Source organism: Oncorhynchus nerka, linkage group LG25 (assembly GCF_034236695.1).
Source record: "Oncorhynchus nerka isolate Pitt River linkage group LG25, Oner_Uvic_2.0, whole genome shotgun sequence".
Taxonomy (NCBI): Eukaryota; Metazoa; Chordata; class Actinopteri; order Salmoniformes; family Salmonidae; genus Oncorhynchus; species Oncorhynchus nerka.
Genome location: NC_088420.1, coordinates 36,264,918 through 36,278,599, shown reverse-complemented (window position 1 = coordinate 36,278,599; position 13,682 = coordinate 36,264,918). Strand labels below are relative to the sequence as shown.

At 45.2% G+C, this 13,682-nt stretch overlaps 1 protein-coding gene across 3 annotated transcripts in view; it reads right to left on the bottom strand.

The window, feature by feature from the left end:
- The window catches only part of LOC115109455 (endosome/lysosome-associated apoptosis and autophagy regulator family member 2-like), a 28,962-nt gene extending 17,488 nt beyond the window's left edge, over positions 1-11,474 (bottom strand). The window contains exons 1-3 of one of the 3 annotated variants that reach the window (XM_065009761.1): positions 11,154-11,474; positions 10,935-11,036; positions 4,552-4,672 (exon numbers count right to left, since the gene is read on the bottom strand). In XM_065009761.1, the coding sequence (XP_064865833.1) occupies positions 4,552-4,672; positions 10,935-11,036; positions 11,154-11,234 (304 nt within the window). In that variant the 5' untranslated portion in view covers positions 11,235-11,474. Of the gene's footprint in view, positions 1-4,551; positions 4,673-10,934; positions 11,037-11,153 lie in introns of those variants that run through there. The other 2 variants (XM_029634360.2, XM_029634361.2) reach the window with 2 other exon arrangements.
- Positions 11,475-13,682: the final 2,208 nt, after the last annotated feature.

Sequence of the window (13,682 nt, the reverse complement as noted above, 5' to 3'; positions counted from 1 at the left end):
GCTATACATTTCCAAACTGCTGAACAAATAGCTATTGACTACGTCGGTCTTAGCTCGCTCATTAATGTCTTATGGATGGCCTCTTATCCACTCTTCATTCCCTTATGCAATAGTTTTTACATCTCAATTGTCAGTAGAAACCACATTTGTTTAAGCAAGTCAACCATATCAGCTATTTTCTGAAAGCAGTAAATGTGTCTGAATGAACTGTTTCGCTGCCAGACATGGCTCCGCTGATATCCAGGTGTAGCAGTGGTAAGGAATCACTCCATGGTGATGAAAAGAAAGCTCTGCTGTTGCGACAGCTTTATGTAGGCCCTAACAGTTTGTGGGCACCGTTTGTCAAAGTTATAGTGTAATTCATGTATTGTTAAGTCTTGTGTTGTGGCTTTGCTGGCATGCATCTAAAAAAATTAAGTTTGCCCCACCAAAATGTACATGCTAAAATCATCACTGTATACCACTATTTGGAAGTGTTTCAGAGAGTGAGAGAGGGGATGTATCAGAGCTTGTTAGAGGTCAGGGATTGTGCAAAACAGAAGATAACATTATATTGGTAAAAGAAAAATGGTAGACCTTCTGTTTACACCAAGGAGAGGAGAAGTAACTGGGTCCATAATTGGGCTGGATACAGCTCAGAGATGTACAACAGCCCTCGGATGGCTTCCCCGTAACCACGGGAACAAACATACTAATCCCCACGTCCTGTTGAAAAGGGCTGTGTGGGTGGGGGTGCGTGCGTGGGCGAGGTTGTACAAAGTAGGGGTGTGACATTTAAACGAAATTGGGATTGGTTACGTTAAAAAGAAAAATCCCTAACCTAAAAACATAATACTTTTTTAAACAAAATTTCAACAAAACTCCCACGGACAGGTCGCGATAATTACCATAAAGACAAAAAAATACCTAGGAGGAGAAGTAGGAGAAGGCTAAATGCAAAGGTGGAATTGAGCTACAGTGGCAGTACAGATGCAATGCGGAAAAGGGGAGCACCACGAGACCCAACCCCTTGCTGGCAGCAGTGCAATAAGGGACGGACTGAGAAAATCACAGCGCTGATTACAGAAATGATTGCGGTTGCTGTGCAGCCACTGTCAATTGTAGAGGATGCCGGCTTCAATGCTGCCCTAATGGCTTGTCTAGAAACAGACTACAAGATGCCATGTCGAAAAAGCGTGACGGCCTGGATGGAGAAATGATTGCTCTGAAAGTACAAAGCACGAGCTCTCAAAAACAATACTTGGCTCCCGAGTGGCGCAGCAGTCTAAGGCACTGCATCTCAGTGCCAGAGGCATCACTACAGACCATGGTCCGATTCCAGACTGTATCATAACCGGCCGTGATTGGGAGTCCCATAGGGCGGTGCACAATTGGCCCAGCATCGTACAATTGGCCCAGCATCGGGTTAGGGTTTGGCCACCATTGTAAATAAGAATTTGTTCTTAATTGACTTGCCTAGTTAAATAGAAGGTTAAATCAAAATAAAAACACATTGTTTGACGTCTATGAACACACCGTCATACATCACTGCAATGAGCCATCACATTGAGGAGAAGTGAGAACATGGAGGAGGAGAGCAGAGAACCTTTCTGAGTGGGTGGGGGGCAGAAGTATGGTATGGTAGGGTATATTGTAAATATTAATGAAAAGAAAAACTAGCTTTTTGTCTTAACTTAAGGTTAGTCATAATGTTAGCAGTGGGGTTTAAAATCACATTTTAAGAAGATAAATTGTAGAAATAGGCAGATTTTATGACTGTGTGGCTGTGGTAATTAGTGACGACTGTTTGTTAGGTAGGGAGGACTGCGGCAAATTGAATTGCATTGTCCCTTAGCAGTCATGCGCAGAACCAGGTCTGAATTGTGATTTTAGTAAGGCGACTTCTGTCACATCCAACAATGAAACAATGCTCTACTCTAGAATTGTATGGAAGCTTTTCCCCAGGTGTCTGTCTCACTGGCTCAACCAGACGGACTGGGTAGAAAAATGGCCAATCAGGAATTTTTATTTATTTTTATTTCACCTTTATTTAACCAGGTAGGCTAGTTGAGAACAAGTTCTCATTTGCAACTGCGACCTGGCCAAGATAAAGCATAGCAGTGTGAACAGACAACACAGAGTTACACATGGAGTAAACAATTAACAAGTCAATAACACAGTAGAAAAAAAATGGGCAGTCTATATACAATGTGTGCAAAAGGCATGAGGAGGTAGGCGAATAATACAATTTTGCAGATTAACACTGGGGTGATAAATGATCAGATGGTCATGTACAGGTAGAGATATTGGTGTGCAAAAGAGCAGAAAAGTAAATAGATAAATTTTAAAAAACAGTATAAAAACAGTATGGGAATGAGGTAGGTGAAAATGGGTGGGCTATTTACCAATAGACTATGTACAGCTGCAGCGATCGGTTAGCTGCTCGGATAGCTGATGTTTGAAGTTGGTGAGGGAGATAAAAGTCTCCAACTTCAGCGATTTTTGCAGTTCGTTCCAGTCACAGGCAGCAGAGTACTGGAACGAAAGGCGGCCAAATGAGGTGTTGGCTTTAGGGATGATCAGTGAGATACACCTGCTGGAGCGTGTGCTACGGATGGGTGTTGCCATCGTGACCAGTGAACTGAGATAAGGCGGAGCTTTACCTAGCATGGACTTGTAGATGACCTGGAGCCAGTGGGTCTGGCGACGAATATGTAGCGAGGGCCAGCCGACTAGAGCATACAAGTCGCAGTGGTGGGTGGTATAAGGTGCTTTGGTGACAAAACGGATGGCACTATGATAGACTGCATCCAGTTTGCTGAGTAGAGTGTTGGAAGCCATTTTGTAGATGACATCGCCAAATCGAGGATCGGTAGGATAGTCAGTTTTACTAGGTAAGCTTGGCGGCGTGAGTGAAGGAGGCTTTGTTGCGGAATAGAAAGCCGACTCTTGATTTGATTTTCGATTGGAGATGTTTGATGTGAGTCTGGAAGGAGAGTTTGCAGTCTAGCCAGACACCTAGGTACTTATAGATGTCCACATATTCAAGGTCGGAACCATCCAGGGTGGTGATGCTAGTCGGGCATGCGGGTGCAGGCAGCGATCGGTTGAAAAGCATGCATTTGGTTTTACTCGCGTTTTTAAGAGCAGTTGGAGGCCACGGAAGGAGTGCTGTATGGCATTGAAGCTCGTTTGGAGGTTAGATAGCACAGTGTCCAATGACGGGCCGAAAGTATATAGAATGGTGTCGTCTGCGTAGAGGCGTATATACAGAGAAAAGAGTCGGCCCGAGAATTGAACCCTGTGGCACCCCCATAGAGACTGCCAGAGGACCGGACAGCATGCCCTCCGATTTGACACACTGAACTCTGTCTGCAAAGTAATTGGTGAACCAGGCAAGGCAGTCATCCGAGAAACCGAGGCTATTGAGTCTGCCGATCAGAATATGGTGATTGACAGAGTCGAAAGCCTTGGCGAGGTCGATGAAGACGGCTGCACAGTACTGTCTTTTATCGATGGCGGTTATGATATCGTTTAGTACCTTGAGCGTGGCTGAGGTGCACCCGTGACCGGCTCGGAAACCAGATTGCACAGCGGAGAAGGTACGGTGAAGGTAATTAAATAGAAAAAGTGAAAAGCAGACAGAGGTGAGCTTTTTCCAGAGAACAAAACAAAGATGCACAAAGATCATGCCCCCACATGCTAACCTCACACCATTACTTACCATTAACAGGGGAGGATTCTCTTGGGGGTATGATATTTATGAATGTGTAACTTTCGCACTCATCATTATTCACGATTCAATCATGATTATCTGTAATCATGGTAGAATCCTCATTAATTGTTTTAAAAAGTGTTCAGAAACATACAATATTCTATTCTTATTTACAATAAAAGTGACTCCAAAAATAACACAATACAATATTTAACAAGATTTTCTATTGGGTACAACATAATCGGAAACATAACCAAAACAAACTGAAAATGCATTCAACAAGTTTGTAGAGTCACAAGCTTGATGTAGTCATTGCGTGCTAGGATTACTGAACTTTTGACTATATATAATACACCATAAGTGAATTTGTCCAAATACTTACGACACCTTCGAATGGGGGGACTAGATGCATAAAGTGCTTACATTTCTAAATGTGAAAACACATGTATGAACAAATAAAAAAGGTGACATTTTGTACTGTCGCCTCATAAAACATTTGACCTCAAATCCAAAATGCTGGAGTATAGAGCCAAATTAAAAGTTTTAGCTTCACCCTCCAAATAAATATGTAGGGGAGTGTCTGTCAATAAAAGCCTTTTCCACAGACATGCATCAGTTAGAGATATTTAGGGAAGCAAAGTCAGGCGCAAGAAGTAAACATATTGAGACCTGTGTGTGTATATGTAAACCTCTGAGGTTATTGGCTTATTGTTCCAGCATGAAGCCAGCTCTGCCCTGTGCTATGACTGGAGCAGAGACAAAGAGCCAATCAGGTCATTGTGGAATACTGGAGGAAATTCCAACCAGCTGATAAGAGGGTGTGAGAAACATCTCTGACACACACACTCAGTACTTACTGCACTCTGTCCCTCGTACAGGCTCGGGCAGTCCGATGCAGGATCCATGGCTCTGAGGGATTGCTACTCGCCATCGCGACCCTGTACTGTCACACTCTGTATATTCATAGTAGTAGTCTGTCTGCAACACAAGAGATAGCATGGACACACAGTGATGGAGAGAAACAGAGGGGTTGAGTGTGTCTGTGTGTCTTTGAACAGTATGTGAGAAACAGTGAGAGACAGATAAAAGACAGACATGGGGACAGAGAGAGGTCAGTAAACACGAAGACCACCAAGGGCCCAGAGTTCTCTCTTCACCCCCCCCCCCCCCCCCATTCCATCACTATGGATACAGGAAACCAAGGCACAGCACACAGTGGGTAAGTGGATGACATAGAAGTTGTCCATAAAAACTGATCCTATCTCAGTATAATGAAGGTAGAAGTTGTCCCTAACCACTGACAACTGTATGTCCAGGCGTAGGAATTTGATGGTTCAGTCTTGCTAAAGGTTCTGAGATTCAAGGTTTTTGAGTTCAAGGTTTGCAATTTTCACTGTGAGAACATTGTTGAAGTGTTATATCACACACATAAACATGCTGTGGAGTATGTGGTTCACCATCATGGTTCGGGAAATCGTAGAGGAGCATGACTCGTTTAATCACTATTCTGACCATAATGTCCCTTGAATTTGCCAAACCAATGATTGCCAAACCATTGAGTGAAATACAACATGCTTTTTGCCATGTTTAAGGAATGTTGACCTTTTAGAAGAACACAGACACATGTCTGGACACTGTGCTGAAGGGGTCATGTTGTGGGCATCATGGACATGACACATGGCATATATATGAAGATGTAGTATCACGCCTAGGCTTTACAGTAACACCATTGTTTCGTCCTCAAAACTGAAGCTATTTGTATCCAACAGCAGTACTGTTTTGATGCAAATTAATGAATGACACATGCAGACCTGGTTTCACATTATATTTATTTCAAATAATGTATTGCCTTATTTACTACCATCTGTCTTAAACTCTCCCCTTCTCTCAGAAATGACTGATAGCTATGTATCACTGAGATTCATGCCAATCAATAATCAGGGCACGAAGTTTAATGATCTATTCCTCTATACCATGACCCCAACAGAAGTCTATATTCTGCATGCCTGTCATGTGTTACCTGATAGGAGATGTCTGTTCCAGGACAAATCTGAACTGATATCGATGTATACCTCAAGCACTGATATATCAGGTTCTGTCACATGGTGTCATTCTAAAGACATTCCACTAGACCAGGGACTGCCAACCCTTCCTCTGCAGAGCTACTGGGTGTGCAGGCTTTTGTTCCAGCCCTGCGCCAACACTCCTTACATCTAAGCATTTGCTCATCAGGACATTGATTAGCAGAATCAGATGTGTTCTAAAGGGCAAGGCGAGAGCAAATGCATGAATATTTATTGGCTCCAGGAGGATGGTTGCCCCTAGAATCTATGAATCTGAGAGTGGAAGACTGCTCTCTCGTCTCTAGCATGTAGGCTGACTTTTTGTAAAAAGTCCCATCACAAGTAAGACTCTTGAATAAACTTCATTTGAATGTACTTTACCTGTCGTCTGCCGATTTTGTCCTGATGTAGGAGGTAATTGGAGACAAAATATGAGGAATATGGCCGAATCTAAACCACAGCCGATTGTGAGGAATATGGCCGAATCTAAACCACAGCCGATTTTGAGGAATATGGCCGAACCTAAACCACAGCCGATTGTGAGGAATATGGCCGAACCTAAACCACAGCCGATTGTGAGGAATATGGCCGAGCCTAAACCACAGCCGATTGTGAGGAATATGGCCGAGCCTAAACCACAGCCGATTGTGAGGAATATGGCCGAGCCTAAACCACAGCCGATTGTGAGGAATATGGCCGAGCCTAAACCACAGCCGATTGTGAGGAATATGGCCGAGCCTAAACCACAGCCGATTGAGGAATATGGCCGAGCCTAAACCACAGCCGATTGAGGAATATGGCCGAGCCTAAACCACAGCCGATTGTGAGGAATATGGCCGAGCCTAAACCACAGCCGATTGTGAGGAATATGGCCGAACCTAAACCACAGCCGATTGAGGAATATGGCCGAACCTAAACCACAGCCGATTGTGAGGAATATGGCCGAACCTAAACCACAGCCGATTGTGAGGAATATGGCCGAACCTAAACCACAGCCGATTGTGAGGAATATGGCGAACCTAAACCACAGCCGATTGTGAGGAATATGGCCGAACCTAAACCACAGCCGATTGTGAGGAATATGGCCGAACCTAAACCACAGCCGATTGTGAGGAATATGGCCGAACCTAAACCACAGCCGATTGTGAGGAATATGGCCGAACCTAAACCACAGCCGATTGTGAGGAATATGGCCGAACCTAAACCACAGCCGATTGTGAGGAATATGGCCGAACCTAAACCACAGCCGATTGTGAGGAATATGGCCGAGCCTAAACCACAGCCGATTGTGAGGAATATGGCCGAGCCTAAACCACAGCCGATTGTGAGGAATATGGCCGAGCCTAAACCACAGCCGATTGAGGAATATGGCCGAGCCTAAACCACAGCCGATTGTGAGGAATATGGCCGAGCCTAAACCACAGCCGATTGTGAGGAATATGGCCGAGCCTAAACCACAGCCGATTGAGGAATATGGCCGAACCTAAACCACAGCCGATTGTGAGGAATATGGCCGAACCTAAACCACAGCCGATTGTGAGGAATATGGCCGAACCTAAACCACAGCCGATTGTGAGAGGAATATGGCCGAACCTAAACCACAGCCGATTGTGAGGAATATGGCCGAACCTAAACCACAGCCGATTGTGAGGAATATGGCCGAACCTAAACCACAGCCGATTGTGAGGAATATGGCCGAACCTAAACCACAGCCGATTGTGAGGAATATGGCCGAACCTAAACCACAGCCGATTGTGAGGAATATGGCCGAACCTAAACCACAGCCGATTGTGAGGAATATGGCCAAACCTAAACCACAGCCGATTGTGAGGAATATGGCCGAACCTAAACCACAGCCGATTGTGAGGAATATGGCCAACCTAAACCACAGCCGATTGTGAGGAATATGGCCGAACCTAAACCACAGCCGATTGTAAACCACAGAGGGAATATGGCCGAACCTAAACCACAGCCGATTGTGAGGAATATGGCAGAACCTAAACCACAGCCGATTGTGAGGAATATGGCCGAACCTAAACCACAGCCGATTGTGAGGAATATGGCCGAACCTAAACCACAGCCGATTGTGAGGAATATGGCCGAACCTAAACCACAGCCGATTGTGAGGAATATGGCCGAGCCTAAACCACAGCCGATTGTGAGGAATATGGCCGAGCCTAAACCACAGCCGATTGTGAGGAATATGGCCGAGCCTAAACCACAGCCGATTGAGGAATATGGCCGAACCTAAACCACAGCCGATTGTGAGGAATATGGCCGAACCTAAACCACAGCCGATTGTGAGGAATATGGCCGAACCTAAACCACAGCCGATTGTGAGGAATATGGCCGAACCTAAACCACAGCCGATTGTGAGGAATATGGCGAACCTAAACCACAGCCGATTGAGGAATATGGCCGAACCTAAACCACAGCCGATTGTGAGGAATATGGCCGAACCTAAACCACAGCCGATTGTGAGGAATATGGCCGAACCTAAACCACAGCCGATTGTGAGGAATATGGCCGAACCTAAACCACAGCCGATTGTGAGGAATATGGCGAACCTAAACCACAGCCGATTGTGAGGAATATGGCCGAACCTAAACCACAGCCGATTGTGAGGAATATGGCCGAACCTAAACCACAGCCGATTGTGAGGAATATGGCCGAACCTAAACCACAGCCGATTGTGAGGAATATGGCCGAACCTAAACCACAGCCGATTGAGGAATATGGCGAACCTAAACCACAGCCGATTGTGAGGAATATGGCCGAACCTAAACCACAGCCGATTGTGAGGAATATGGCCGAACCTAAACCACAGCCGATTGTGAGGAATATGGCCGAGCCTAAACCACAGCCGATTGTGAGGAATATGGCCGAGCCTAAACCACAGCCGATTGTGAGGAATATGGCCGAGCCTAAACCACAGCCGATTGTGAGGAATATGGCCGAACCTAAACCACAGCCGATTGTGAGGAATATGGCCGAACCTAAACCACAGCCGATTGTGAGGAATATGGCCGAACCTAAACCACAGCCGATTGTGAGGAATATGGCCGAACCTAAACCACAGCCGATTGTGAGGAATATGGCGAACCTAAACCACAGCCGATTGTGAGGAATATGGCCGAACCTAAACCACAGCCGATTGTGAGGAATATGGCCGAACCTAAACCACAGCCGATTGTGAGGAATATGGCGAACCTAAACCACAGCCGATTGAGGAATATGGCGAACCTAAACCACAGCCGATTGTGAGGAATATGGCCGAACCTAAACCACAGCCGATTGTGAGGAATATGGCCGAACCTAAACCACAGCCGATTGTGAGGAATATGGCCGAACCTAAACCACAGCCGATTGTGAGGAATATGGCCGAACCTAAACCACAGCCGATTGTGAGGAATATGGCCGAACCTAAACCACAGCCGATTGTGAGGAATATGGCCGAACCTAAAACCACAGCCGATTGTGAGGAATATGGCCGAACCTAAACCACAGCCGATTGTGAGGAATATGGCCGAACCTAAACCACAGCCGATTGAGGAATATGGCCGAACCTAAACCACAGCCGATTGTGAGGAATATGGCCGAGCCTAAACCACAGCCGATTGTGAGGAATATGGCCGAGCCTAAACCACAGCCGATTGTGAGGAATATGGCCGAGCCTAAACCACAGCCGATTGTGAGGAATATGGCCGAACCTAAACCACAGCCGATTGTGAGGAATATGGCCGAACCTAAACCACAGCCGATTGTGAGGAATATGGCCGAACCTAAACCACAGCCGATTGTGAGGAATATGGCCGAACCTAAACCACAGCCGATTGTGAGGAATATGGCCGAACCTAAACCACAGCCGATTGTGAGGAATATGGCCGAACCTAAACCACAGCCGATTGTGAGGAATATGGCCGAACCTAAACCACAGCCGATTGTGAGGAATATGGCCGAACCTAAACCACAGCCGATTGTGAGGAATATGGCCGAACCTAAACCACAGCCGATTGTGAGGAATATGGCCGAACCTAAACCACAGCCGATTGTGAGGAATATGGCCGAACCTAAACCACAGCCGATTGTGAGGAATATGGCCGAACCTAAACCACAGCCGATTGTGACGAAACATGCTTTAGTCGACTACGTTCGGCTGTTGATACAAGTCACAGAACCTCCCAGCTCTGCAAAAAAGTCAGGTAAACAACCCTGTCCTGTGGATATCTCCACCTCCTACCACCAAAAGTACAAACAGCATGTACAACTGGTAAAGTAAGTTTGAATATCATTTTACATTCTGGCTTGTAGAGACTATTGTGGGGTTTTTTAGGAAGATTTTGGTCAGACTGATAATCCATGGAGTAACCATGGCAACAGTCTGATGTTTAGACAATGTTGTCCCAGGATAAATGTAGGTCCAAAATACTTGTTTTCTGGCGGTAGAAATAGTCGTCTTGTGGAAGTGCAGAGTGCAGATTCCACAATGCCCTGGTGAGTCACTGTGACTGGACAGTAGATTGGAGTTTGTGTCCGTCTGAATGTAATATAAGCCAGGCTATGTTGTTGCCAGCCATGTGCTATGGCTCAGAGGTGATGAGTGGAGAGAGACGGTGGGAAGGAAAGGCAGCTCCATGCAGGAAACTGATAAGACTCAAAGTCTGCCCTGAGTGTTGAGACAACACAAACCAGAACACTGCGTGCGCACACACACACACTGCCCTAAGCAGTGCAAGTGTCCTAAGCAACAATTCCCCAGAAATCCTGCAGGACTACCTGATGGACTACCTGCATGACTGACAGGTGTTTGGAGAAACAGGATGAGTAATTAGTTGTCAAGGAGGGCATCGCCCTCTCGCTAAGCAGTGTATGTGTGTGATTTATATGTATATAAACATATGAATCTGACCGGAAGTGCCGCGTCATCAATTCATAATCGTATTAGTAATGGTCGGTGGAATGATTACTGTTTCTCGCTCATGTTGTTCTACACAGTAGCTTGTGTGCCCCTCACTCACACTCCTCTTCTGACTCTCTAGTTGAATGGATAAGCTGGTAAATAACACACTGTTGTGTTTTCCACTAACATGCTTGGACCATTATTAGCCCACGGAAAATACAGCTACTAAAAATAACTCAGACAACACATACAACGGCATCCTGACAGTGGATCTCACCTCTGTGCATGGATGTGGTCCCTTCGTCCCGAATGCCAGCCGAAAAGAGAGGAGGAGAGCGCTACCAGCGATAAACCAAGACCGGGAAGGCATAATAGGAACCTGGGAATAGAGCGATGTCAAAAAGCTAAGTAGGCTAGATTTCAGTCATAAAGCAATGGCCTGTTAAACGTTGCGGGTGTTTGATGTCGCAAATGTATAAAATGCTGAACGAATCACGTCTAGGTTGAAGTGGGTTTCCTTTTTCTCTACCTGCGACCGATGGGTTTGAGATTCTGGTTGTACGTTTGCAATTCGCATCTACCGGTGTTTGACGCGACGGTGACGTCGGTGGTCTGATAAATGCAAGCGGTAGAAGAGTAATTATTACGATGAAACAGCGTTCATGCTATGTCGGAAATACGAGCTTCCGAATATAAAAAAAAAATTATTTCAATGGCCCTCCAACTCCTAATAAAAAAATGAGGAAACTCTGGTTTCCTCGTGTTGCGACACTATCATTTGTTTAACTGTAGGCTAGTTTTCTCGTTCATGGTTGACGCAGCTTGATCATGGCACTTGGAATGCCCACAACTCGTTTCTCCGAGTTTCCGATGTGTCATGAATGCAGCATTAGTGGTCATATCATTATTTACACCTTAGTGATTCCTACTGTACATACAGAGCAAAATCAGTGCCCCAGATTTTGTATTGAGATTAATTTGAATATTTACCTAACAATTCATTATTTCAAATACAACCATAGTTAGCCTACATGTATTTGTAGAATCTATGAAAGCTAGCTTTCACATAGGCTGCACTTTCTAAAATCACTGCCAGGGTTCAGAATTGTGGTTAACTGTATATTTTAACGATTGGCCTTTTCACTCAAGTGAGCACAAAGACTTTAAGTGGTTTACAGTTTCCAATTACTTGATATGGAAATGTATAGTCAGTTCTATAATTATTAGCACCCTTTAAAAATATGAGGGAAAAAAGACTGTAGGCTATAAAATAAATAATACAAATACTGAGCTATATTGTATGGGAAAAAAATGAAATTATATCAATTATATAATGTTATACTAATAAAATTGCCCAGAGAAAGAATAATAAAGACATCTTAAAAGGATAGGGGTCAGAATTATTGGCACCCCTGTTTTCGCTAGAGCTCGCCGGCTTGTAGTCCTTACACCCGGAAATGATTGACCTCTGATTCGTTCAGCCATCCCTATTGGAACATGAATGGGGAAAGAACAGGGTTTTGGGATTAACGCCTAAAATAAGGTCTGAGATGAACACAGGTTTAGGAGATCTTATAGGCTTTGTTCTTTGAGATAATATCAGTCAGTTCGCATTACCGTTGTGAATTATGAAGCCTTTATGTGCTTTTATCAAATAGTACATAAATGCTTCAAAATTCACAAAAAGTGATGTAGCTCATGAAGGTTATCTCATAGAACAAAACCTATAAGATCTCAAACCTGTGTTTACCACAGGCCTTATTTTCAGCATTTATACAAAAACCCTACAGAAACGCCATTCATTTCCCCATATGCTTTTCCAACGAACCATGGAGGAGTTAGTGCCTACTAAAAGATACCATTACTATTTCACTCTATACCCTATCCTTGCGAGGATAATGACACGGCCCAGTGGGCACAGATTTTAGTTCAATGTTGGTTGAAAAAAAATACAAAATTCACTTAAATGGACTTTTTGCAAATCCAATCAGTTTTCCACATTGATTCAAGACATCAAAGATTTTTTTGAATGAAATGACGTGTAAAACAACCTGCGCCCCATCATGAGGCACACCTGGACTCCATCACTACCCTGATTACTCCCCCTTTATCTAACACTCCCTTAAGGCAGTATTGGTTATGTTGTCTTTTCAGACGGATCTCTTGTTTTGTATGGGTCTACAGTCATTATTAAACTCACTAATTTCACCTGTTTCCTGAATCCCCTGCTTTGACGTTACAGAATACTGCCTCAACAAATGGAAGCAGCAGTTAATCAGGACATCTCCAAGATGGTTAGTGAACAGGGACACCTACTTCGCCAACACCACAACCAGCTGACACAACTGGGGAAGGCTATGGATGAGGCCCTCCATGTTCTTCAACAGCTCGACAGTCCCAGAGGGGTGTCACCTCCAACAAGCGGAGGATTCTCTACCACAGTTTGACCCAGCGAGCCCGCACACCAGCCCATCCAACAGTCCACCCAGGTCAGCGATGCCTCCCGGACAAATATGACAGCTCTCCCTCAAAATGCTGTGGCTTCCTACTCCAGTGCTCCCTCTATTTCACTCATCAGATGGGATCCCCCACCATGGGGAGGTCCAAGGTTGCCACGGTTATTTCCCTGCTGACAGGACGGGCGTTGGTGGGGGCTACAGCTGTCTGGGGGAGAGGAGGAGCTGGATTCCTATAAGGGGTTCATGGTTCTGTTTAAGGGGGTCTTCCACCGGAGGGCAGAGAGGGAGGTGAGTGCTTAATCCAACTATGGCAGGATGGCCAGACCACGACGGAGTATGCACTCATCTTTCACTCTGCACCATATTCAGAAGAGGATTGCGCGAAGAGATCCAGATGGAGTTGGTGTGCCAAGATGACAATCTAGCCTTGGACACACTCATCGCGATGGCCATCTGTCTGGATAACCTTCTTCGGGAACATCGTCACCCCCATTGCCTCTCCTCCTCCTTCATTGTCTGTTCTGAGTGAGAGCCTGAACCCATGGAGGTAGGTGCTCCAAGCGGCT